This window comes from Dendropsophus ebraccatus, chromosome 15, assembly GCF_027789765.1.
Source record: "Dendropsophus ebraccatus isolate aDenEbr1 chromosome 15, aDenEbr1.pat, whole genome shotgun sequence".
In the NCBI taxonomy this organism is placed as follows: Eukaryota; Metazoa; Chordata; class Amphibia; order Anura; family Hylidae; genus Dendropsophus; species Dendropsophus ebraccatus.
The window spans coordinates 63,964,251-63,992,112 of NC_091468.1; the positions used below are offsets into that span (position 1 = coordinate 63,964,251).

Consider the following 27,862-nt stretch of genomic DNA (forward strand, 5'->3'; position numbering starts at 1 on the left):
GCAGCAGAGAGCAGTCTGTCAGACTTTAAAGAATACACCACTTCCTGCAGGACATACAGTAACTGATAAGTACGGGAAGTACAGGAAAGTGCAACAGCAACCTGCAGGTGCTAGGACTAGTTGACAGGTTGCACTTTTCAGTTTTTGTCTGTACTTGCAACCTACATGGTGAGTACAGTAGTAGTATTGGGTGTGCTGGGCATTTTATTTTTTGCTCTCCTTTTTTTTTTTTTTTTTTCAATCCAAGTTATAAAACAGATCCAGTAAATGGTATAAGGCAATTTTTCCGCCATTTTCTCTTTCTTTCTTTCTTTCTGTGTCTTGGCACCTAATAGCAGTCAAAAAAAAAAAATGGCATCGACACTGTCTAGAAAAAAAAATGTGGATAGCAGGAGAGGTTTTCTATGTGGATTTGCTGCTGCTCTGCACAGTTCCTGACATGGACAGAGGTGGCAGCAGAGAGCACTCGTGTCAGATTGGAAAAAATACACCTCTTCCTGCAGGACATACAGCAGCTTATAAATACTGGAAGACTGATTTTTTTTTTTTTTTTTTTTTTTTAATAGAAGTAAATTACAAATGTCTTGCACCAGTTGATTTGAAAAAAAGAAAAAAAAAAAAGGTGAACAAAACAACCCCTTTAATCCACCTCTACCTTCAAAAACAGCAGTGGCTTTTTTCCCCATAACGTGCATTGGAATAAAATGCATTGACACGTCAATGGATACAAGATTAATCCATCACTTTTTTTTATTTAGTTATTTATTTTTTTATACTAGACAGTAAGAAGCAAAGCAAAGAGGTGGTTCCAGCACGCGGGTGGTTTTCCCTTGAAGCGTCATCCAGCGACCAGTGATCGCTATTAGCGGCTGTTTATTAATCTCCACAAGGCTTATCATTAGTTTCAACCTTCACTTGAATAGACCTGTTCTCCTGACTCTGACGGTGACCTGATTCAGCGCTCACGCCAGATTACTCCCAGGGCGCTCGTGCATGGCGACTGCCAAATAGCAATGTTTTTGTAATTCCGGCTATAATCCGCCAGTGAATGATCTAATGCCGTTAAACATATTCTATTTAGCTTTTTTTTTTTTTTTTTCTTTGCACCACTGCCAGGAGTGTTTTTTTTTTCTTCATTTATTTTGTCACTTTACCCATTCCATTAAGGATCGGGATGAACATTTTGCATCTGTTTGCAAATCTGTTTAGTGCTATTGCGCTGCCGTTTACACAGTGGCAAAGGCAAAATGAGCCTAAACCACTCGCTGATTTTTTTTTTTTATTTTTTTTTTATTATCCTGAAAGCAGTTTCATTTGCAGATAGTACAAAAACCGACACAAGGATGTTGGAGTGTGCTAATCCTTATCTGGAATAGTTATTCACACTTGAGTACTTTAATGGAGTAGTTAGAAGCTTCAATTGCAGGTTTTTAACATGTAAATGGTTTTACTTTATAGCGGAAGCAGCAATCCCGTCGCCGGTTGTTTCCTACTCCATTGTATGTTGGTATATTACTGCTGTGTTTGTTTTTTAAAGGGGTTATCCAGCCAAAATCTTTTTTCTTTCAAATTAACTGGTTTCAGAAAGTAATATAGATTTGTAATTTACTTCTATTTAAAAATCTCCAGTCTTCCAGTACTTATCAGCTGCTTTATGTCCTGCAGGAAATGTTTTCTTTTCAATATGAGACAGTGCTCTCTGCTGCCACCTCTGTCCATGTCAGGAACTGTCCAAAGCAGGAGCAAATCCTCATAGAAAACCTCTCCTGCTCTGGACAGTCCCTGACATGGACAGAGGTGGCAGCAGAGAACACTGTGTCAGACTGGAAAGAATACACCACTTCCTGCAGGACATACAGCAGCTGATAAGTACTGGGAAATCATTAAATTACAAAGCTCTGGCACTTTCTGGGCACTTGATGTAAAAGTAATTTTTTTTTGGGGGGGGGGGGGGGGGGGGGGGTGAATTACCCCTTAATGACCACAGTATGTCTTCTGTGCAGAATATCACAGGAACTTGGATGTTGCAGGACAGTAGGGTCCCTGCTTTAGCTATGAAGAGCAGAGAAACCATTTATCCTTGTAGTTTAACCCCTTAGATGCCATAATCACAATTTTTACCACAGTATCTAAGGGGTTTGTGGGCGCTTGCCCTACCCATCAGCAGTGGGTGAGGCAATCGCTGGGAAGCAGATTATTTTCTATAGCAGCAGGGGGTCTAATGAAGGACCTCCGGTGTGCCATATAGTTGTACCTGCTTGGTTCTGTCTCCGGTAAGGCCGGTCAGGTCGCCTATCAACGCTATGTTAACAGGATAATACATTGCACTATACTAGTAGCACAGTGCGTTATGTTAGTGATCGGAAGACACCCTTTTGTGGGTCTAATAAAAAGTAAAAATTTAAGAGGTATTCCGATGAAACTTAAGTTTACATATGTTGCTGCTCATAGTGAGACTAACACTTCATTCCATACTTCTCGTTATTCAGCCTCATTCCCCCAGTTTTGATCCTACTGCTTTCTGCTGAAAACAAAGAAACCTGTATGTGAGTTGTTCTCTCAATCTCCCCCTCCTCCCTCCCCCCCTTCCAAGATGGCTTCTGTAAACAAGTCACTAAGTGGCTGTATCTACAACTTTATAGCAACTCTGCAATGCCATTTATCAGCAACTTGACGTCAGAGTAACCTCTGCAGCATTAAAGGGGTTATCCTGCGCTACAAAAACATGGCCACTTTTCCCCCTACTGTTGTCTCCAGTTCAGGTGTGATTTGCAATCAAGCTCCATTTACTTCAATGGAAACCCCACCCAAAAAAAAAATCACCAGATTGGTTGCCTTTTTTTATTTGCCTCTGAAAAAAGTGAAAAGAAAGCAATCAAAAAGTCATATGTACCTAAAGAAGGTGCAACTTGTCCCACAAAAAAAACAAACCCTCATATAGGTATGTCAACTAAATAAAATGAAAAGTTATGGTGACAAAAAAAAAAACAATGAAAATTAGCTTAGTCATTTAGGGGTTAATAGGGATGATGATCCAGCTATAACTGTGAATATTAGTCTTAATATAATTAAGTTAATTTTCAATAATTTATGATGGTTATGAAGTAGCGCTGGTTATACATTTGTTGCAATACTACAATTATTATACCAAAAATTGTAGAGAAGATGATCATGCGGCACTCACCAGGATTTCGTGCAAATTCTTTATTTATAGCATAATAACAGGAAAATAACCTCAAGTGCTGTACAGGTTCCATGGCAGGCGCAGGTGTACTCCACTCTACTTTGCTCAAGTGGTGGAGTACACCTGCGCCTGCCATGTAACCTGTAGAGCACCTGAGGTTATTTTCCGGTTATTATGCCATAAATAAAGAATTTGCACAAAATCCTGGTGAGTGCCGCATGATCATCTTCTTTACAATTTTTGGTATACATGGACTTTACGCTATTGCATGTGGAGCACCACATCTATTGCTGTGCTTCTAAAGACCCGAAGGGGAGCTATCCCATTGTTTGTACGCGGATGGTGAATGATTGTAGTAGTGCCAAGTGACTCTTCTATTGTTTTACTACAATTATTATGTTTTTGCTTCATTTTTTTCCCCAGGAAATGCCACCACTTAATTCCTGAGACATAAAAGCCTTGAGTAGCGTAAGGTGAATGAGTTTCCATTGGGCCTAGTTAGTTCTATCAGTGTTTTTTTGTGTGTGCAGACATCATATATCTGATGGTACTTGTAAAAGAAGAATGAACTGGTGCCCTGCTGACTAAATTGTCCTCCAGAGTGGTATTAGTTACAGAGTGTCTTAGTTAACTAAGCTGGATGCTTGGAATGGCACCGAACGGCTGTCATTAAGAATCTAAATAGCTGTGCACTAGGGTGTGTATGCATGTGAGCCGGCATGATAATGTCTATACAATTTACATACGTAAATATTGTGGAGTCGAGCTGAGAACCGTTAGAGCCGCCGTATCTGTTACCGGCTATGCACTGTGTCTAACGTCAACATTTTTGGATTTGTAAGCCGGTAGTTGACGACACATGAAGCCATTTTATATTCTCCGATGTTGTATATTGAGTCTTAGGAAACGTCCGCTAGATTACCTCTCATTTTCATCTTGCCTGTGGAAGTTACCCCTTAGCGTGTAATTTGTATTCACTCCAGCTTACTCATTAAATCAAGTCAATTAGAGACCAATTCACCACCAAACCTTGTTTACCAATACATTGACTTCATTCTACCGCATTGTTATCGGGCCATGGGAGGCTGGAACCTCTTCTTTCCCTTGCTGTGATGACTTTATCGGCCTTACTTGACCAATTATCGCCCATTCCATCCATTAATCGTTTCATGTAATAGGTCATGTTTAAAATCAACGATCAGCCAACACGCACAATGTTGGCTGATCGTTGATTTAAAGGATGACCTAAAATCCTGATAACGATAGTGAAGGTCTGCTGGCCATCGCTCTGTGTAATGGGAGCTCTCACTTATGGGCCAACCAGATGATCTAAAGATTACCCGGAGCCGCTCGCTCCATTGTGTGAACTGACAGGGTTTTCTGCGGCCGCTATTCAGTGACATGTCAGTTTTCTACAGCGTGGCTAGGGATCCCGGACGGAGTGTGTACTATGTGTATACACTCCGGCCGGGATTCCCTCAGCCTGCAGCACTACGTAAGTACAGCGGAAATCTTGTCTCCAGTTTGTGTGCAGGTTTTGAAACTTAATTCCATTGAAGTGAATGGAGCTTAATTGCACCTGACCTGGAGACAAGAGCGGTGCTGTCTCTGGAAGAAAGCAGCCATGTTTTTGTAGCGCTGGATAACCCCTTTAAACTGTGAATATACAGATGTCTTGTATTTTCTCCATGCGCTATAATCCTATATCAACAACACCAAAGTGTAAGAATATAACTTGGAGGAGTCTGTTTTTATGGTATAAATTTAGGATAAAGTGGTGAAATAATTGTAGCCTGTCCCTGTAATCGTGTTGTATTCCGCCATCCTCTTCTGATTAAAAAATGGCCGATTGTGGCGATATAATATAAAAGCTTCCGAGCTGCGTTCAGACCGGTGGCAATTTGCCCAATGATTTGTTGGACCTGTCATTGTATCGGTGGTGGCGTTCCAGGCACGGGCAGGTCATCCGCATCCTCCGTCAGCCCGGTAGCAGTCTTCACTGTACTTGTGATGTCTGTGCAGTTATTGCTTACAAGTAACAAGATATTTCCTTGCCTCGTTTTTTGGCGAGTCATCTTTTATTCCGCCTGCTTTGTCAGGTTGTTTGGCGTATGAGAGTATGTTTTCACCATGGTAAATCTCCTTCAAGGAAATCCTCTCCCTGTGTGAATAATCACATTTTAAAGGTTACCCCAGGTCAAGCCTTGCTGTGGAACTGGAGCCCGCCCGCCTCCCGCTCTCATTCCCCCCCCCCCTCCTCCTTCCTCCCATAATATATTTTAGGCCTTTACACACTGTGGCTTCACGTGACCTGCTTTGCTTTTATGAATGAGTTACATCAGGTTTGTGAGAATAAATCCCTGGAAGGCATGAACTTGAGGAAATGCATGGGACCTGTCACTCACTCCGGCACACATCCCCAGGGGATTAGCAGAGAGGATTTGCTAAGCAATCAGAATACAGTGTACTGTAACATTTTGCATTGTTTTCCTCTTTTCTGTCCTTTGCCGTTTCTCCCCCCTCGGTATAAAATCCCTTGTTTGTCTGCGGCCTCTTATCAGTCACTGTGCACACCTGTAGGTAGATGCTGTAATTCTATTACCCTGCACTGTTATTACATTAATTGGGAACAGAGTCTGGAGTCTCTCCCTAATTTCTTTCTAATCATGCCGAACATGCCAAAACTCCTCACGTCTTTCGAATTCATCAGAAGGAATATTTTTTTTATAGTAAGTTTTTTTTTTTTCTAAGAAATGTAGTTGACTCAGTAGGTAACTAGAAATAGAACGAGAGCTCCTGGGTCTAACTGCGGCTCCGACACGTGAAATATTGTGTACAGAGAATAAAAGCAATCATGCGCGTGTGGAAGTTGTATTCCAGTTGAGGTGCGCCTTCATACAAATCTTTCGAGCCTCCTCTGGGATCCCAGTAAATCTATATCTAGTGATGAGCAAACAACTGGAAAAATGCCTGTATTTGGCAGCATGGCCGAACACAAACGCTTGGCATTCAATTGCCGTTGTCTGGAGAAGTTGGATGCCACCTGAGAGAGTCCTAAAAAACATGGAAACAGCCATAGGCCGTAGGCGTTATCCATGTTTTCCTACAGCCCTAGTTTGGCATCCAATTTCTTGGCATTGACGCCAGAGTTGAATGCCGAGTGTTTGTGTTCGGCCAAACATTTTTCCGATTGTTTGCTCTTCTTGACATACAAGCGGTGTCTGGAGAAGTTGAATACTGCCTGAGAGAGTCCCGGAAAACATGGATACAGCTATAGGCAGTATCCACATTTCCCTGCAGCCCTAGGACGGAATCCAGTTTCTTAGGAGTTGAATGTCGAGTGTTTGTGTTCGGCCATGTGGCTGAACCCAGATATTTTTCCAATTGTTTGTTCATCTTGATATTCAACCGGTGTCTGGAGAAGTTGGATTCCGCCTGAGGAAGTCCCGAAAAACATGGATACAGCCATAGGCCGGAGGCGTTATCCATGTTTTCCTACAGCCCTAGGTTGGCATCCAATTTCTTAGCGTTGACGCTGGAGTTGAATGCCGAGTGTTTGTGTTTTTCCGATTGTTTGCTTTTCTTGACATACAAGCCGCATCTGGAGAAGTTGGATACCGCCTGAGAGTGTCCCAGAAAATATGGATACAGCCATAAGCGGTATCCATGTTTCCCTGCAGCCCTAGGACGGCATCCAGTTTCTTAGGAGTGTTCGGCCATGTGGCTAAACCCAGATATTTTTCTGATTGTTTGTTCAACTTGACATTCAACCGGTGTCTGGAGAAGTTGGATGCCGCTTGAGGGAGTCCCTGAAAACATGGATACAGCCGTAGGCGGTATTCATATTTTTCTGGCAGCCCTAGGACGCCAGCCAATTTTGTAGAGTTGAAGTCAGAGTTGAATGCCACGTGGCTGAACCTAGATTTTTTCTGATTGTTCGCTCAGCACTAGATATATCGCCATGGAATGTTTTCTGATTAATATTTTGCTCTTGTTTTCATGTAAAATCTTTATACGGCGCTTAATTTCAAAAATCTTTCTGCTTTATTCTATAGGACTTATCTGGTTCCATTGATGACTTGCCAACTGGAACCGAAGCAACGTTAAGTTCTGCTGTGAGCGCCTCGGGTTCCACAAGCAGTCAGGGGGAGCAGAGCAATCCTGCCCAGTCACCCTTCTCACCACATGCATCACCGCATCTACCGAGCATCCAGGGTGGTGGGCCATCACCATCCCCCGTGGGATCACCTGTTGGGAGCAACCAGTCAAGATCAGGTCCGATATCACCTGCTAGCATTCCTGGTGAGTGTTGATTTAATATTATATAGTATTCAATCAAGTTGTTAAAGGAGAAGTCCACGCTGCAATGATTTTTTTGAAAAAGCAGAGACGGGGGGAACATAGTATTCACCACTACTCACCTGTCCCTGTGGCTGTCCAGGGCCAGATTGCTGCTCCAGGCCCCCCGCGTGCTCTGGAATCTTCATCTCCGCTCACAACCCAGCTGATTGACAGTCCCCTCAGCCAGTCATTGACTGGGGTGGGACGCCGTCTCAGTCACTGATTGGCTGAGCGGGCTGTCCATCAGCCTGGTAAGGAAAGTTTTGATGACCGGGAGCCAGTGGGGCGGCAATTCATGGGTACGGGGAGAGGTAAGTAGTGATTGGTTATTATGTTCCCCCCTGCCCGCTGACAGTTTTTTAAAAATCACTGGACTTCCCCTTTAACAAAAAAAAAAAAAAAATTAATTTGATAAATAGATTTGCACCTTGCTCTCTCTGTCTCAATGTGGATGAAGTTGTTACGTGCAGGGAATGGAGTATAGTTAGGCTAGGTTTAAAAAAAAAAAAAGTATTACCACATTTTTCTGCATGTTAAAATTAACAATTTTAACATGGATCAGTTGAATGGACAGCAAAAATGCAATGTGAATGCAGCCTTACAGTTTGGTCTTATGTGGCAGGGAAGAACATGCGTCCCTAAGGCCGGATTCACACAGCGTTTTTGCAGTCCGTTTTTTTTTTTTTTTTCATCCATTTCATGCAAAAAAAAAAAAAAGATCAAAAACGGATGAATTTGTGTGCATCCGTTTTCCATTGACTTCTGTTATTTAAAAAAAAAAAAGTATCAAAATGCATCCTTTTTTTTGTGTTTTGGATCCGTTTTTTTTTTAAACAATAGAAGTCGATGGAAAAACAGATGCACACAAATGCACCTGTTTTCTCGTGGATGAAAAAGTGTCAACCCCGCCTAAATAGTTATGAGTATTCCATGTTAAAAAAAAGCAGTTGTGAATGCATTGCTAAACCAAGGTCAATATAAACTGATAGCAATGACTTACACGTAGTGTGAAATCTTAATCATCTCAGCAATGTGTTTAACCTCCAACCACAGAAATCACCTTTTATTTAGATGGGTTGTTGTGCAGTAAATATGCAGTAGGAACCTCATAGACTGTGAAACCGACAAGTTGGTGGTCACAGATGAGCTGAACCTCAAATAATTGATCTACTAAGATTTTAAAATGTGATTCTGTGTGTGGGAGAAGTAGTACATATATAAATATAAATAAAAACATATATATTAAAAAAAAAAATCTATATATATATATATATATATACTATGCACAGGACCACCACTAGTGTAAAAATGAATAGTCTTCTGGAGCATAAAAACAACTCCCCCGCTACTTCCATGTAGCTCCCGGTCGCCACCGCCCAGTCCCCAATCACTGTGGTCCAGTGATTGGCTGAGCTGGCAGGTCCTGCTCCTGAACATCAAGCAGGAAAGAGAGCGATCAAGAGATCAAACGCAGGTCAATGGGAGCTGCGGAGGCTAGGTAAGTATGGTTTTATATTTCCTCCTCTCCCCAGCAGCTTCTTAGTTTTTATATAAGTCCCTGAATACCCCTTCAACCTAAATATTTGATTTCTTCCTTGGATATGCCAGCAGATCTGCACGTACATTGTGCCAATTGTATTTTATTAAGACTAAGCTGCAGATTTTTAATGCAGAATCTTTTTTTTATTTAAAAAAAAAAAAAAGAAACAAAGATTCTCTTATATTAAGCTGTTGAATGCTGCCGTGTTCTTTGTCTAAATCCTGTATGTTGGATCTGATATCACAACTGGCTTCTGTCTCTAACTTGCTGATCTGTTAGGTTTAAGTTTTGTGTATGTCTGTAGCATAGCCGATACGCTTCTGGAGACTCGACAATGGCATCTGTATAAATCCTAATATGTTACTTGTAAATAGAGATGAGCGCAACCGGAGCATGCTCGAGTCCGATCCTGCGGCATTTGATTACCGGTGGCTGAAGAAGTTGGATGCAGTCCTAGGGAGTCCGAAAAATCATGGATACAGCCATAGTTCTATCCATGTTTTTCCAGACGTCCTAGACCTGTATCCAACTTCTTCACCCACCGGTAATCAAATGCTGCAGGATCGGACTCGAACATGCTACGGTTGCGCTCATCCCTACTTGTAAACTATAAGGCTATGTTCCCACGTAGTAAGAGACCGACTGTTCTGTCAGAAAAGATCATCCCAGCTGGTACTGCAGTACCAGCTGGATGATCTTTACTGCTGCTGAATTCGGATGCGGGCGCATCCGTGCGCGCCTTTATCCGAACTCCTCTCTGCACACAATGGAGCGTGCGGCTGGAGCCGCTTGCTCCATTGTGTGAACTGTCATTAAATAGCGGCCTCAGAAAACTAACATCTCAGTTTCTTGCGGGATCTAGGGATCCCAGCCGGAGTGTATACTATGTAGTGTATACACTCACCGGCCACTTTATTAGGTACACCTGTCCAACTGCACGTTACCACTTAATTTCTAATCAGCCAATCACATGGCGGCAACTCAGTGCATTTAGGCATGTAGACATGGTCAAGACAATCTCCTGCAGTTCAAACCGAGCATCAGTATGGGGAAGAAAGGTGATTTGAGTACCTTTGAACGTGGCATGGTTGTTGGTGCCAGAAGGGCTGGTCTGAGTATTTCAGAAACTGCTGATCTACTGGGATTTTCACGCACAACCATCTCTAGGGTTTACAGAGAATGGTCCGAAAAAGAAAAAACATCCAGTGAGCGGCAGTTCTGTGGGCGGAAATGCCTTGTTGATGCCAGAGGTCAGAGGAAAATGGGCAGACTGGTTTGAGCTGATAGAAAGGCAACAGTGACTCAAATAGCCAACCGTTACAACCAGGGTAGGCAGAAGAGCATCTCTGAACGCACAGTACCTCCAACTTTGAGGCAGATGGGCTACAGCAGCAGAAGACCACCCGTTACTAGCATGGTGTACCTAATAAAGTGGCCGGTGAGTGTATATATACACTACATAAGTACTGTAGTAATCACGGCCGTGATCAACGTCCGTGATCACTACAGTACTTGCGTAGTGTGAATATAGCCTATACATGTATACATCACTGGCACTGTTCAAGCTTTATTTTTCCCTCCTTTAAACATTCCAATGAGCGCTATTTAATATAGATTGTGTATAAAACATACATGAATATAATATAAATAGTTGCATCTAGTTTAGAACACTTGGTGAGAATCTTACATTCAGAAGCCCCAGTAGTGACATCTAGCTGTCAGCATGAACTGCTGCATTATTATATGGAAGTACAGGAAATTTTTTGCATCTCTTCTGCTGTGTCTGGAAGAACTAATCTGATTAAGGGAGGGGGGGGGGGGGGGGGATTCACACGTTCTTTGCACGGTCTGTAAATATGGACGTTGTGCTATGGAGCTGAGTTCAGAGCTCTTGGCATCATGATCCATGATGATGCTGAGAGCTCCAAAACATTTTAAAGAAGCAATCCAATAAAAAAACTGCTGTCATTTTGACAGTGAGTGAACGTAGCCTTCGCATGTATAGTACTGTAATTTGTTTGCAACAAATTCATCACCTTATAATCGGTGGTGAATAGTTGATTGTGTACGGCGTTGGTTAATCTAGCAGAAGATTGTTTTTGTAATCACGTATCCTATTGTTTAAATTTGGGAATTTGTATAATATAGTTATAAATTTTTACTTTTTCAGTGAAATAAAAATTGACCAAAAGAGAATTCCCAGGATTCCATTTCTTTACCTCCCCCCCCCCCCCCCCCCTCCTCTTTGTTCTATAGCATTGAAGAAGAACACTGTAGCACATTTAGCCGTGTTTATTTAGAGGGAACCCAAACAATGCTGTGTTGAATAATGAAATTATCCACAATAAGGATATGTTTGGGAAAGCAAACTGATGCCAGAGCGGCATAAAAAATGAGATTCTCTCTATACGGGATGTTTTTTTTTTTTCCCCCTTCTCTTTCTTTGACTAATTTCACCGAAACCGGCACTGAGAGCTGACACAGCACATCATCAAAATGCACGGCTGCTGCCAGACAACGTAGCAAATGCTAATTTCATTTGTCTTGCTTCCTGTGCCAAATCGTACCAGTTTACTAACAAAGCAAAAATGTAAATAAGGGAAACAGTTTCAAGGCTCAGGTTTTTTTTTTCCCCTCTTTTTTCTTTTTTTTTTTTTTTGGCTTAAGTCTTCCGTCAGCGGTTTCCCAAGTAGGTTGCCTCAGCAGTATAGTGTCCGTTAAATATTAAACAGGGGCACAAGGTCTCTGAAAGATAGAATGCTGAGAGAAGGCATTATATGGGACATCTGAAGTTGCCTTTTCATATCAACCATTTCGGTAGAGTAAGGTATTATGGTCCGATAGTATTTTTAACTCCTTGTATTGCTGTGATCTTCGTTCATCGGTTAGTAGCATAATACGGCATACAATGAATAGGTTGGTGTGATTCATCTTAAAGGGGAAACTATCAGCAGATTTAGGTCCTTTTCACATATCCGCAATTCCGGATCGATGTCAATGGCTCCATTCACACCTCACAGGTGTACAGGGCTGTCAACCGTACCACAAAAAAAACAGGCCCTAGTTCAGACTGAAATTCCTCTATGGGAACACCAATGGAACCCTATGAAACACAAATTTTTGCCGATGCGATCCGCACTTTTTAATTTTTGCGTGTCAGCAAAAAAAAAAACTGACGGAAATTTGTGGATCGCTAATGAAAATAGCGGACTCAACTTTGAAATTTGAGTGGAAAAATATACTGACGTGTGAATAGACCCTTAGGGCCTTCTTACACCAACAGATTATCTGATTTTTTGCAAGCCAAAGCCAGGAGTGGATTTAAAAAGAGGAGAAATCTCAGTCTTTACTTTATGACCTGTTCTCTGTTTATAATCCATTCCTGCCTTTGGCTCCAAAAATCTGTCAGATAATCGGTTGGTGTAATAATGCCCTTAGACAAACCTGCTGATAGCTCCATATTGTGCACGGGGCACTGGGGATGAAAGTCAGTCTCTTACCTTTATCCTCGGTGCCGTTTCCACTTTGCAGTTTAATCTGCTTGTAGTAAGGCTGTTTAAAGCGCTGCCGCCCCCCGAGAACTGACCCGCTCCTGTCTGACCCTTCTAAAGAGCGCCCCGATCAGTGCTTTGGGCGCCATAGCCCTGCCCGAAAGCTCCAAATGGCCTTACCGCACGGCGAATTAAACTGCAAAGAGCACGGAAACCGCGCTGAGGATGAAGGAATGAGATTTACCTTCATCCTCAGTGCCCTGTGCACTATAGGGAGATTATTTAATTAGCATTATTTATGATGGCGGGAGTTTCGTAAGAGTTTGTGATATAGTCAGCTGAAAGACTGTTTACACGAAGCGATCTGCAAATTTTTAGCGAACGTCGAACGACAATTTAAGAACGTGTTGAAAGATCAAAATGAACGATTTCTCGATCGTCTTTTGATCGTTTGCTGTATTTACACGGTATGATTATCACTCAAATGCGATCGTTATGCGAAAATTCAAACGATAATCGTTCCGTGTAAACGCAGCATTACAGTCCATATATCATGCATGCAGCTCCTTAGAAGTGAATGGAGCTTAATTGCAAACCACACCTGACCTGGAGACAAGAGTTGTGCAGCTTCTGGTAGAAAGTGGATGTATTTTTGTAATCCTGGATAACCCCCTTTAATGCTCTTACAGTGAAGAATCTGTCTTGATGTAGAAACTTCCCTTTTTTTTTTTTCCAAGCATTCATATATATGTGTCTTGATTGAGATGAAGTTGCCAGCATACAGGTCTCATACAAAAACAAACAAAAAAGGATATATACCCATGTTCAATGCAACGTTTCAACCCCACCTCAAGGCTGTAAAATAATTTAGAAAATTAATTAAAAAAATTATATTTATTTCTATTTGGCTTTCAGATTACCTGAACAGTTTAATGAATGAATATATCTTTAGGTTTCCTCTGTGATTTCCAGTTCATGAATAAATCAAGATGAACGTAAATGGAAAGCTGCCGTTTGGAGAGAGAGGTGTAGCGGTCATGTATTTTTAATCAGTGTTTGTGTGAAGCAGCCAGACACTTTACACCTTCCTCCCCTATAGACTCTCTGCGTGAGGCCTAGAACTACAGCTCTGGCATTTTACTCAGCGTTTGGAATGGGCTGGGTCTTTTTTTTTAATTCCTAGAGAGTAATTTTAGATTGTGTTGAAGAACAGACGCGCCCTATGAAGATAATTGTCCCCTTCCGACATCTATCATGATGTCGGAAGGATATACCAACCCATATATACCAACCCAAATATACCAATCCAAATATACCAACCCATATATACCAACCCAAATATACCAACCCATATATACCAACCCATATATACCAACCCATATATACCAACCCAAATATACCAACCCATATATACCAACCCAAATATACCAACCCAAATATACCAACCCATATATACCAACCCAAATATACCAACCCATATATACCAACCCATATATACCAACCCAAATATACCAACCCATATATACCAACCCATATATACCAACCCATATATACCAACCCAAATATACCAACCCATATATACCAACCCATATATACCAACCCATATATAGCATGCGGACGGTGTCTTGGTCATGCCCAGTTTGCAAAGAACTTTTTGCCATTCTCCTTACCTCCTCCTATAGCTTCACATCTCCGATGATGATCTAGATGAAGTAGCTTTGTAACCGTTTTCATCGCTCATTCTCTATCCATGTTTGCACCTTTGAATCCTATGCGGCATCCCCATGATCTGATTTGTCGTTGACTAATGAAGAACAGAATTGGTTTCGGCATGAGACAAACGGAATGCCGACATCAATCCAGAAATGCATTAATCTTTAATAATCCACATCTGCATCTTTTATAAATGGCGTAACCAGCGATTGTTAATGTTGATCCTCTCCTTCCCAAAAAGATAGTGACAAGGAGCTTGTGCTCGGAAACCACATTAAAAGCCATGGAATGAGTCTCCTCCCTGACCTTGCTGAGGGTACGAAACTAATGAAAGTTTTAACTTGATTAAAAAGGCATAAAGAAAGCGGTGTACTCAAATTTTTGGCTTTTGACAAGGTTACAAAAATATCGCCGTCGATAGAGGATCGGCATGAAAGCACAAAGCATAGAGATGCCTGCTTATAATAAACTCCCATTCTAGTCGGATAAAATCCACCTTTAATTTGCCCTTTAAATCCTACGGAGGGGATGACAATGTTGCTGTATCGGAAGCAGGACGGATGCCCTGTTAGTGAAAGGTGCAGTGATCTATAGACTATGGTTTATAGACGGTTGTGAATCAGCGTGAAGCCCATTGGTAAGCTGCTGAGAAGCCATATGGAATCTGCTTTCCCCATGACTACAGTGGGCTATCTGAAGACTGCCGCCTGCCAGAGGAGCAATTCCACTAAATTAAGTGTACGAGACAGTTGCACACTTGATACCTAAATTGAAAACGGTAATGGGATCTTTTGGCGTAGACAATAGACCATAAAAAATAAGCCTTCTAAATGATTGCAAAGCGTTTGTTCTTAAAGGGGTAGTTGAATAAAAAAAAATTCTTTCAAATCAACTGGTGATGAAAGTGGGAGAGATTTGTAATTTACTTGTAAAAAAAATAAATAAAATCTTGTCTTCCAATACTTATCAGCTGCTGTATGTCCTGCAGGAAGTGGTGTGTTCTTTCCAGTCTGACACAGTGCTCTCTGCTGCCACCTCTGTCCATGTCAGGAGCAAATCTCCATAGAAAACTTCTCCTGCTCTGGACAGTTCCTGACATGGACAGAGGTGGCAGCAGAGAGCACTGTGTCAGACTGGAGAGACTGGTACCAGCATTGATTATCCAGCAAATCCAATGTCAGACTTGCAGATCTCATTTAGTTTTCTATCATTTTCAGCTTATTAGCTTGTTAGTTTGGTCCCATAATACATGTTGAAAAGGGCTGCCGGACATGTATGGGTATGAGTATTTGTTTCCATATTTATATTGGCCGTTACAAATAAACTTTTCCTGTAGTTTAGCCAGATTTTTGTGTTTTTGAGTCACTTGTCTATGGATTGTGGCAAAATACGAGCGAGCCAGGAAACGTTTGGAAGCGCAGTTTCTGCGTGGTGGCTGCCAATGCTAAAAACATTGGAACATCGCGCTGGTTTTGTCACAGCATGAAAATGTTGGCTTATTGGGAGGTCTGTATATATCCAACTAGCTTAACTTTCCTTCCCTAATAAGTGTCCAATTTACAGACTGGAATGTAAGCGGACACGCTACTGGTCTGTATCTGCGCGTATTTAAGCCTTGATTTTAATTGTTTAAAATGTAACTGTCATTTAGAATATTTTTACAGGAATCAATAGTACAAGTGATTTTAGGATACTCCGTAAGGGTGCATTCACACATACAGGATCCACAGCAGATCTGCAGCAGATTTGATGCTGTTTTCAGTTATTTAGATCAAATCTGCTGCGGATCTGTAGCAGAAAATCCGCTGCAATATGGTGTGTGTGAAGCTACCCTAATAGTTTTTTTTTTTTTTTTTTTTTTTTTTTTTTTTTTCAACAAAAGCCTCTTTCTGTGCATTATCAGTCAAAGCCGTCTTCATTAGAGAAGCAAAGTGAAGACAGGTTTGCTGTGTCCATTATAACCTATGGAGGGGGGAGGGGCTGAGGGGGATGAGTGAGCAGGGAGTGGAGACACGCAGCTGTACAGTTTGTAGGCTGTCTGGGCACATAGAACATTGGATTCACAGGTCAGAAAGGTCAGTGCTTATCTGGGAATTTAGTGAAAGAAGATTGCAGGATGTAGTGTTATGTAGGGCTTCCTTTTCTCCTCTCTGTGCTCACTCATCCCCCTAAGCCCCTTCCCTCTCGATAGAGCATAATGGAAACAGAAATCCTGCTGAGGGGGGAGGTAGGAAAACTCTTTTTCTTACTCCTTTTCTTACTAAAACCGAACTCAGAGTTTCTTAAAAATCGCTTGTCCTATTCATACTTGACATGGCATTTACACTTTAAAAAACGTTTCAATTTTGTTAACAAGGAGGCTTTTTTTTTTTTTACCAAGTCAGGTATTTTACCAAGAATGGAACAGTTTCTTCAGCCATCTTCATTTCTACAACTAACTTGCAATGAGACGGTATACTTAAAGGGGTATACTTAAAGGAGAAGTCCACCGAATATTTTTATGTAAGTATTGTATTTTCCCCCAAAAGTTATACAAATCACCAATATACACTTACTACGGGAAATGCTTATAAAGTGCTTTTTTGCCTTCACTTACTACTGCATCAAGGCTTCACTTTCTGGATGACATGGTGATGTCACTTCCTGGATAACATGGTGATGTCACTTCCTGGATAAAATGGTGATGTCACAACCCGACTCTCAGCTGTGCGGGCTGTGGCTGCTGGAGAGGGTGTTGGCAGGGGGACACTGAGGGACACAGGGCACTGGAGGGACACTGAGCATCCCCCTGCCATCATCCTCTCCAGCAACAAAACACAGTAATCACTGAACTCAAGGAGATCAGTGAAAAAATTCCAGTGAAGTACTCAATCAAGAGTTTCCAGCATCCACAACCTGCACAGCTCTAGGAGTCGGGTCGTGACATCACCATTTTATCCAGGAAGTGACATCACCATGTTGTCAAGGAAGTGACATCACCATGTTGTCAAGGAAGTGACATCACCATGTTGTCAAGGAAGTGACATCACCATGTTGTCAAGGAACTGACATCACCATGTTGTCAAGGAACTGACATCACCATGTTGTCAAGGAAGTGACATCACCATGTTGTCAAGGAAGTGACATTACCATGTTATCCAGGAAGTGAAGCCTTGATGCAATAGTAAGTGCAGGGAAAAAAGCTCTTTATAAGCCTTTCCTTTAATAAGTGTATATTGGTCATTTGTATAACTTGTGGAGGGAAATACAATAATTTAATAAAAAATTTTGCCGGACTTCTCCTTTAACATTATGTTGTTAAGCAAAACGCCTTGTTGAAAATCACACTTGATGAAGTGTTAGTGTGCTCGTCAGTTTTCAAGTCCTCTTTCCTTCTTCTTCTCTTCCATATCCCCTTGTCTCCTATCAGATATGCTCTTGATAGCAATGCCTCAGGCATACATACATATTAAGCAGAAGGTTCTGGTGCTAACATGGAATTGCCATTTGTTTACACCGTTGAGCAGCATTTTTTGCCTTGATCACATAGAAGTGTTTATTATATTCTAAAGGCTTGTTGTCCTTGCATGGCTCTCTACTGTGTGGGAGAAGCAATGTCCATATGTTATATATGTTACACATGTTCTGCTGGGGCCACTCCTAGAAATCATTTTTGTAATCATATGCTATATGTCCTTATCTGTCCTGTTATACTCTGCAGGTACAGATAATATACAGGTTGTTTCATCAGCTATCACCCCCAATCAGTAGAAATATGGCCTAGTTGACTATGCAGCCAAGGCGTGTATCAGTCCTGATGTTAACTGCAAATCATAGTTAAAAGGGTACTTTTGCAAAAAAAAAAATGCAGTCATGTTATATGCTTCATAGATCTTTATTAAAATTGTGCTTACTTTTGCCTCTACATTGTGCTGTATTGTCTATTTTCTTACCCTACTAACAGCTTATAGCATTCTCCACTGCAGACTGCCTTTTATCTGTTCTACTCTCTTTCTCCAGCCTGTGTGAGCTGTCCTCCAAGGTTTCTGCTCTCCCTGTCTATCACATGAGCTGGTCTATAAACCCCAATTGTTATCTCTAATACTGAGAGAGAAGACACTCCATCACACTCTGAGGGACTTATATTGTAGTTCTCTGTATAGCAGTTAAATTATAGGACATTTCCTAATAAAGACTATATAAGAAGTTGCATTCAGGAAATAACAGTGAAAAGAAATATGTAGAAAAAAATGCTCTAAATGAAAAAAATCTAAATGTATCTTTTGTTTACACATACATAAAGAAATTTATATTGGAGCTAATATAAAATTATCTTAAATGAGATTTTTATGTACTTACAGGGAGCCAGATGCCTCCACAACCTCCGGGTAGTCAAACCGAATCTAGTTCACATCCTGCCTTGAGCCAATCACCAATGCCACAGGACAGAGGTAAGTAACACCTAGCATTTTATGTTTCAATACCATTTATGATTGATTTTGCATTTCATGAATGTACTCTCAGTTCTAGGAGATGGGGATAGATACCTGTAGTTGTAGCTTGTTATCCCTCCTTGTCCACTCTTCATCTTTAGGGACTACTTGTCCTCCTTACCATTCTGTCATTTATTCTGCTTCTATTTATTGTACTTGTTTCATATAAGATGTTGTGTGTTTAAAGTGATTCTGTACCCAAACCTCTTGTACCTTCGGATAGCTGCTTTTAATCCAAGATGGCAGGTGATGCAGTTATTGTGCTAAAAAACAACTTTTAAACTTGCAGCCGTGCCCTAGAGTGTCTGTGCCCTAGGATTGCGACACCTCTGTCTCTCCTCCCCACCCTCCTCATCATTAAGAATGCCCCTGGAACATTTTCTCCTATTCATCACCTGCACAGGAGCTGGATCGTTAAGGCACCTGTGCAGTGTTCTGACAGGTGATGGAGGAGGAAAAATGGTGTAGAGGAGGGACAGATGGGCGTCGCAATCCTGGGGCATGGGTTCTCTAAGCCACAGCAGTTTGGCACAGGGCTGCAAGTTTAAAAGTTGTTTTTTAGGACAATAACTGCATTACCTGCCAAACGGACCCCAGGACACATCTTGGATTAAAAGCAGCTATATGAAGGTACAAGCAGTATGAGGGGGGGGTCAGATTGTGGGTACAGAGTCGCTTTAAACCTTCGTTTTCCTATGTTGAGTTCCTGGAATTGATGGGACTTTAAGGTTAATATATAATAAATAGCTTGATACATTACAGGAGCAATTTTATTTTGGGAAACTCTGAAAGTATAAATGGTATATAAGGGGCTTAATTGTAAGAGGAGGCCACAGATAAAATTAATGTAATCTAGTTCATCTTGGGACAAGGTGACAGTCTGACACAGTGCTCTCTGCAGCCCCCTCTGTCCATGGCAGGAACTGTCCAGAGTAGGAGAAGTTTTCTATGGGGATTTGCCGCTGCTTTGGACAATTCCTGACATGGACAGAGGTGGCAGCAGAGAGCACTGTGTCAGACTGGAAAGAATACACCACTTCCTGCGGGACATACAGCAGCTGGTAAGTACTGGAAGACTTGAGATTTATAAACAGTAAATTACAAATCTTTATAACTTTTTGAATCCAGTTGATTTGAAAGAAAAAGTACCCCTTTAATATTAGCTCATTGGGGGTCTGCTTACAGTGGCATTGCAAGACCCTGCAGTATTGGCCCATTCAAGTGAATTTTAAAAAGCCCCGCTATAATTACAGAGTCTAGTATTTATGGCCTTTTATAGGATATAAAATTTTCAAAAGCTGGATAAATCCCTATACCTCTATTTGAATTGTTTTTCACCCAGTCAAATAGGACTAATTTAACAAATTTGTGAATAAAAATACCCCCGAAAATTTACCTGCTACTTACCAGATGTAAGCCTGCACCAGTTTTTGCGACCTAAATTGCGCAAATGATAAATTGGGGTGCAAATCCCTGATTATTGCAGATTTTTGGGCAAATACTCATAACAGAAAACAGATATCTTAAAAATATTTGCCCCCCCAAAAAAATTATTCCAAAAAAAAAAAGGGTGCGAAAACCATATATTTACCAAAAAGTAGGCGCCACACCCTTGATTAATGTTCCCCATCATGTATATTAGTAGTTGGGTTAACCCAAAATTAGTTAGTTTTAATATTTACCAATTCTAATAGAGAAAGATGAATTGAAATTAAAAAAAAAGAAAAAAAAAAGGGCCTGGAGACTTATTGGAGCCGGAGTATTAGCAGTGACTGATGTCATGAAGTTTGGAGCAGAAGAGAGAACCCATGGCTCCTATTTGCTCTGCACACTGGCAGGAGTTTAATTGTCCATTCTAAGCTTGCTGCCAGATTCCCTCGGATTGGTATGTCAGCTCTCTTCCCGATTCGCTCTTCTGTGGTTAGACCCTGTAGATACTTTTAGCACAAAACATCGGAGTGAAGCATGCCAAGAATTATTTTTTTTACCCTCAGTCCCAAGGCACAAATGATTTGTATGCTTCCCCCGTTATAGAAATCTGAATATTGCTTGCCGTCCCACTTCAGGCATCCATGCAGAAGCCACCGCTTTCTTAACAGCGCTGCACAATTTCCACTCAAACAAACGCTAAGGAAGGAATGTTGTAATCTCGGTGGAATGTGACCCAGTTTTATAGGAAGCAACAAAAGACGCAAAGTCTTAGCTGTTCTGTGGTATTGTTATTGGTGTTAAGTTTCTCTCTTACAGTGCAATGTGTTTAGAACTGGAGAAACCACTTGGAATAGGCAGGGGATGAGGCCATCTAGACTTGTCCCCGATAGCTGTCATCAGATTGGCAACTCCATGCACAGCATCTTAGAAAATAGCATACTGGAAGGGATGTAATCAGATGAATACGGGCCACTTATGGATTACTTATTCCTATCTAAGGCTGGGTCCACACTACGTTTTTGCAATCCGTTTTTTTTTTTTCATCCGTTTTTGCAAAAAAAAAAAATTGATGAAAAAAACGGATGTAATTGTGTGCATCAAAACGGATTTGTTTGCTTTTTTAACGGACACAAAAATGAGGCCGACTACGTTTTTGTGTACGTTAAAAAAAAGGATCCGTTTTGATCGTCTTTTTTTTTATTATGGAAATCAATGGAAAAACGGATCAAAAAGGGTGCACACAATTGCATCAGTTTTTTTCATCAGTTTTCCATCCGTTTAAAAAAAAAAACGGATGAAAAAAAACGGATTGCAAAAACGTAGTGTGAACCCTGTGCTATATGTTTTATGCGGAAAAAAAAACTGATGAAAAATTGGATGCATTTTTGTGCATCTGTTTTGATCTGTTTTCCATTGGCTTCTGTTATATGTATATATAAAAAAAAGGATCAAAACACATCAATTTTTTTAAGGTACTCAAAAAATGGTTAAACACCGAGATTATAACTTATCTATCCACAGTAATCACCATAACCTCTGGATGGTGTTAACTTGTTCCCATGGGAATTTGCAGGCAGTCACTCAATTTACTTGCTGGGGGATTGCTGCGAACCGTACTTTGACAGTCTTATTGAAAGTGAATCGAGCCACACTTAAAGGGCTAGTTCATAAAAAAAAAATAAAAAAAAACTCAACTGGTGCCAGAGATTTGTATTTTACTTCTATTAAAAAATCTCAAGTCTTCCAGTGCTTATCAGCTGCTGTATGTCCTGCAGGAAGTAGTTATTCTATCGAGTCTGGAGAGCAGGAAAAGTTTTTTATGAGGATTTGCTGCTGCTCTGAACAGTTCCTGACATAGACAGAGGTGGCAGCAGAGAGCGCTGTGTCAGACTGGAGAGAATACACTTTCTGGTACCAGTTTTTGCTGAATTACCCCTTTAAAGGAGACCTGTCACCCCCCGCGCCGGGGTGACAGGCTCCCGACCCCCAGATAGATCCCCTTATACTTACCTCATGTCGCTGAGTCCCGCTGCCGGAGCCGGTCCCGGGACGGAGATATCCCAGTGAGAAGCCGGCGCGCGCGCTGTGGAGATGAGTCCAGCGTCCATAGAGAATGAATGGAGCCGTGTGCGCGCAGCAGAGATGAGTCCGGCACCGGCTTCTCACCGGGATATCTCCGTCCCAGGACCGGCTCCGGCAGCAGGACTCGGCGACATGAGGTAACTATAAGGGGATCTATCTGGGGGTGGGGAGCCTGTCACCCCGGCGCAGGGGGTGACAGGTCCTCTTTAACCACATAGAGTACCCTCAAGGGGCCCTCATTCTTATTTTGGTGGCTACAGCAGCCAGATAGTTAAATCCTTGGGATAATGCTGCTGAGGCACCATGGATGCCAAAAATAAAGATGCCCCATTATAGTCTAGAATAGATACAGGGATGTCAAGGTACTACCCGTGCACTCCCCGGTGAGAATGCTGTTGGAAATCCATACACTCCTTATGACATGAACCTACCATGTGTACAAATCTTTCAGCTATTTTATTGAGCCTATCCACTTTTCCTATCCATGTGTCCTTTAAATGCTAAAATAGTCCGTGAAGCCTCACTCAAGAGACTCGAAACATGGGCCTAGCCTGAAATCCCTCCAAAGAAGGCCAAGGCGTGGCTCCTGCAAGCAGACCACCAAAACCACCATAGTGGTTACAGGAGCCACCCCTTTGTTCAGGTCCTCCTTTAAAAGGATATCTGGCTAGTCCCATGTTTCGAGACTCTTCAATGAGGCTTCGCGGACTCTTTTTGCATATTTATATTTCCCAGGGGGCAATGCACTTATTTTTTACCGTGTTGAATATTTTACTAGCAGCCCACAGTGTCGTCTTCAGATGGTCTCTCTGAGATCAGTGATCGCTTTGGTAATATGTCCATTAAAGACATGGACCTATGGAGATGTACACGTTAAAAGTAAAAAAAAAAGTCCCGCGTTCTCACTGATCTGCCTCAGTCTCTGCAGCGGTTAGACAGAACGTTTCAACCAGAAGGAAACTATGATTTCTAAATAAGGACAAGACATTCTCAGCAGTGAATTGCCCTGGTATTCCATTCCCGATGTGAAACGTATTATCTCATAAGCGACTCGGGTCATTTTGACCATATTGTGTTGAAACCCTTGTATTAGACCAGCAAAGTCTTTCTCCTGACTGACGGACAGTTTCCAGCTTCCTTTAAAGCCAGTTTTTTTCGGTAACTGCTGTGTGTATTATATAGTACTGTGCCCCGGTTGCTGTTGAACTTTACCTTCTTTATGGGAAGGATGAGAATGTTCCATATCAATCAATATTCACTGGACAGGAAGCTCCTTTTTTTGTTCTTTTAACAATAAGAAAAGATTCTGCAGTAGTAGATGTGTATTACAAGAAAAGATGTGGCCGTTCTATGCATTTCTAGGAATATTAGAAGTCACCTAAGCTCCATGACCCGTGTAAGTGCACTCAGACTTCCTACTGATTTTTTGGATATTTTTTTTTTTTTCTCATCATCATCCTAAGGATATAGCAATCCATGCTCAGGCAGATCAACAATCATTTAATCAACCTTTTCCATGTCCAGGCAGTATTATGGGCCCCCTGGTAGGAGCTGTGAACATCACCCCCCCCCCCCCCCCACAGTTGACCAAACCTTCCCAACCTTGCATTCCCTTCCGCCTTCCCAGATACATCTGAAGCCACCCCTAGCCAATAGCAGCTCTGCTGTTGCCCCATAGTAATAATATCTACTGCTGTGCCCCCGTAGTTAAAATGTCTCCTGCTATGTCCCCTTTTGTGCCCTCATTTTAATAATGTCTCTTGATGTGCCCCCAAAGTAATAATGTCCCCTGCTGTGCCCCCATAATAATAATGTTTTCTGTTGTGCTCCCATAGTAATAATGTCTCCTGCTGTGCCCCCATATAGTAACAATGCTTCCTGCTGTGCCCCATATAGTAATAATGTCTCTACTGTGCCCTCCATATAGTAATTATGCCCCCTGCTGTGCCCTCCATATAGTAATATCGCCCCTTGCTGTGCCCCATAATAACGTTTCCTGCTGTGCTCCCATAGTAATAATATCTCCTGCTGTGCCCCCATATAGTAATAATGTCCCCTGCTGTGCCCCCATATAGTAATAATGTCTCTGCTGTGCCCTCCATATAGTAATTATGCCCCCTGCTTTGCCCTGTATAGTAATAATGTCCCTGCTGTGCCACCATATAGTAATAATGCCCCCTGCTGTGCACTCCATATAATAATAATGTCTCCTGCTGTGTCCTACATATAGTAATAATGTCCCCCTGCTGTACTCCATATACAAATAATGTCTCCTGCTGTGTTTACCCATAGTAGTAATACCCTTTGCTGTGCCCCTATAGTTATTTTCCCCCTGCTGTGCCCTAATAATGTCCCATGCTCCCCTTGCATAGCTGGCAGTGCCTCCTTGGCATCCCCGCAGACAGGGCCAGCAGTACATTAAACAGACTACAAAAACGCAGTGTGAGACCAGCCTTACAGTAATATATTCAAATGGCCACACTAACAATACAGTGATCATTTGTGCAGCCCAGCAGCATGTTTTCGCATTTTTTCTGAGGGCTCTGCAGAAGAGCGCTGATCTCTCTGATCAACACTTTTTTTGGGATACATTAGCTAAAGATCAAGATGTATTTCCACAGACGAATCCTAGAGTGGCCAAAGGGTTTCCTCCACAGACGTGCTGTGTAAAACCCATTCATGTGCATGGGATGCAGGTTGTTAGAATGTAACATTAAAAAATGCAGTTGTTATAATGGGCAGAATTAGTGCTGTTGAGAGATGAGCCCAACTGGAGTCTGAACGTTCGACCTTTGATAACCGGAGGCTGAAGAAGTTGGGTGCAGCCCATTTTGCAAATGAAACACCCAGATATTTAGGCATCTAAGTTACTAAGAAGAGAATACAATTCTAGAATAAGGAGGTGCAGTCCTGGATATCTCAGCATCTGGACATGATTTGTTACTCAAACTCAAGGATAACATTGTTTGCCTCTTTTTCTATTACAGGTTACATACCTGGAGTCCAAAGAAACCACCAACTCTCACAGTATGGACCTCAGCAGACTGGACCCTCTATGTCTCCTCATCCGTCTCCTGGGGGTCAGATGCACACTGCTATGGGCAACTTTCCACAGGGAAACTCCACTGCCAATTATGGACCACAGATGAACCAATATGGACCGCAAGGCAAGTTAGAAGCAATACATTTCTGTCTTTTAGTGTTCATCATTCTTATCATCCTAATTTGGCAGTGAACATGGAGCAAAGTGCAAGCCCTGAAGTGTCCTGTCGATTCATAAAATATTTGATGTCTCTCAGATTTGATCTATTGGGGTCTATTGAAGTGTTCCGACTTCCACTGACTGCAAATAGAGGCAAGAGAAGCACTTCGATATGCTCTTCTCTCCCCAACACGTTAAGAAGGGCTCCATAGACGGGAGAGAAGAGTTTATCCAATCAGTGGGGATCACAACACCCACATCCCAACCAATGAAAACAATGATCAAAACAGGAACACTTTAAAATGGTTATTTGGCTAATTAACAATTCTTTACCAACATCTTGTTAGTGCCGGATGGTGTAAACTTTATTTTAGTAGCGTTAGGGGGCATTTACACGTTCCCTATTTAGGGTCTGTGCACAGATAATATGCTACAGAATGGAATTCGGAACACACTGCATCAAGCTTTGAAACTGTTTAAATCTTCGTGCTACTTTACTGACACAGCCGGGTGGCTGTATCTGTGCAGTAGCGCGAACTTCGTTGAATTTTTTTTTCTTCAAATCAACAGGTGTCAAAAAGTTATACAGATGTGTAATTTACTTCTGCTTAAAAAACCTCCAGTCTTCCAGTACTTATCAGCTGCTTTGTGTCCTGCAGGAAGTGGTGTATTCTTTCCAGTCTGACACAGTGCTCTCTGCTGCCACCTCTGTCCATGTCAGGAACTGTCCAGAGCAGCAGCAAATCCCCATAGAAAACATCTCCTGCTCCAGACAGTTCCTGGCATGGACAGAGGTGGCAGCAGAGAGCACTGTGTCAGACTGGAAAGAATACACCACTTTCTGCAGGACATACAGCAGCTCATAAGTACTGGAGATTATTTATTTTACAAATTTCTGATACCAGTTGATTTAAAAAAAAATAAAAAATCTGCCGGAGTACCCCTTTAACAAAAAAAAAGAAAGTTCACTATAAATTCTGGCGATTTTCCTGTAATTTCTCTTTACATGCACATTTACCCTGATATATATATATATATATATATACTATAGCTATACCATGATCAAGCAACATAAATGAAATAATTGTTACTATATGATGCGTTCAGTAATTTTTTCCGTTCAATATTGGTAGTATATAAAACCTTAGCGTTCGCTCAGTTAGGTGGGGTTAAATGAGCAGTCTCATCTGCAGGGTACGCCGCCTGGGAGAAGCAGTTGGCTGCTGGTTTCTGCTCTAACGGATGCCAGGCTGGACCCACATCTACAAGTGTGTGGGCACCCGGACTTGGCTTTGTGACACGTCCAGCTGATATGGGCCAGCCAGGCAGCTGCTGGGTTCATTGTCTTTAATGGTTGAGGCCATCTGTTTTCTGTCAGAACCCTCGCCAGTGAATTACTAATCCATTAGCAAAGCAGAAGAAGATGACTGGCCTCCTTATTCCTGGATTTCCCTCTGTGCTATTTCATGTATTTATTTGTCTTTGGCAGCGGCTGAGATTAAGATGTTTACTCTGTGTTAGTTTTACGCTGGTGACTACAGGCTCATTTAGAGGAAAAGTCAGTGTGGTCAAGAATAATGCCGGAGTCTCATGTTTGTTCCCTTTTACCTGTTTCTGCTATTGGCCGTACGGTTACGGTCTACATTAAAAGAGGATTTTAAGCTTGTAAGCCTTTTCTAATATATAATCAGCCCAATCAGGAATAGAAATCCAATAGTAATTATGCATGATCAGTACAGTTCCAAAGACAGACAGTAGAACAGTGATCTAAAATCGAATAATAGTCCATTATTAAAAAAGATATTGCCATACAACGTGGTTGGCACCAGCTCATAGGTCATGGTGGTGCCATCCATTTTTCAAACCGCTGCCCGATTCCTGTGACCTGCACTGGTTTCTATGTATTCAAATGAGGCCACTTGGTGCCCTGGAGGCGGGACCCGCGCCCTCCAATAGCTCCTCTGGGGCCAGACTTGATTCAGAAGGCGGCGTATCACCCAGGAGAGGTAATATGAACAGGCAACTTCATTTGCATATAGATAAACCAGCCCAGATCGAAAGAACTAATGGAAGTGGTACATTCAATTTAAAGGAGAAGTCTGGTGATTTGGAAAATTACTTGGTCCCTCTTGGTGGTTTACATCTAAAAATGTCCCTCTTTTGTGTACGGGGTGCTGAGTATAAGGGTAAGTCTCTTACCTTCATCATCAGCGCAGTTTCTGTGTATTTAGTAGTTATATCCACAGGCTACTCATGCGATTTAGAGCACTGGCTGGCTCCCCCAGCCGACCCAGGGCAAGATCGGTGCACAGAGGGTGGGAGTCCCGCCGTCCAATTAGCCTGTGGATATACAGTAACTATTAAATATACAAAAATATAATATAATTATTAGAGTTATATATACCT

The 27,862-nt window shown here is 41.8% G+C and overlaps 1 protein-coding gene across 2 annotated transcripts in view; it reads left to right on the plus strand.

The window, feature by feature from the left end:
- Positions 1–27,862, plus strand: part of ARID1B (AT-rich interaction domain 1B) — a 316,413-nt gene that overhangs the window by 209,676 nt on the left and 78,875 nt on the right. For both annotated transcript variants that reach the window (XM_069955438.1, XM_069955439.1), the window contains exons 5-7: positions 7,240–7,486; positions 18,610–18,699; positions 25,242–25,425. In XM_069955438.1, the coding sequence (XP_069811539.1) occupies positions 7,240–7,486; positions 18,610–18,699; positions 25,242–25,425 (521 nt within the window). The remainder of the gene's footprint in view (positions 1–7,239; positions 7,487–18,609; positions 18,700–25,241; positions 25,426–27,862) is intronic.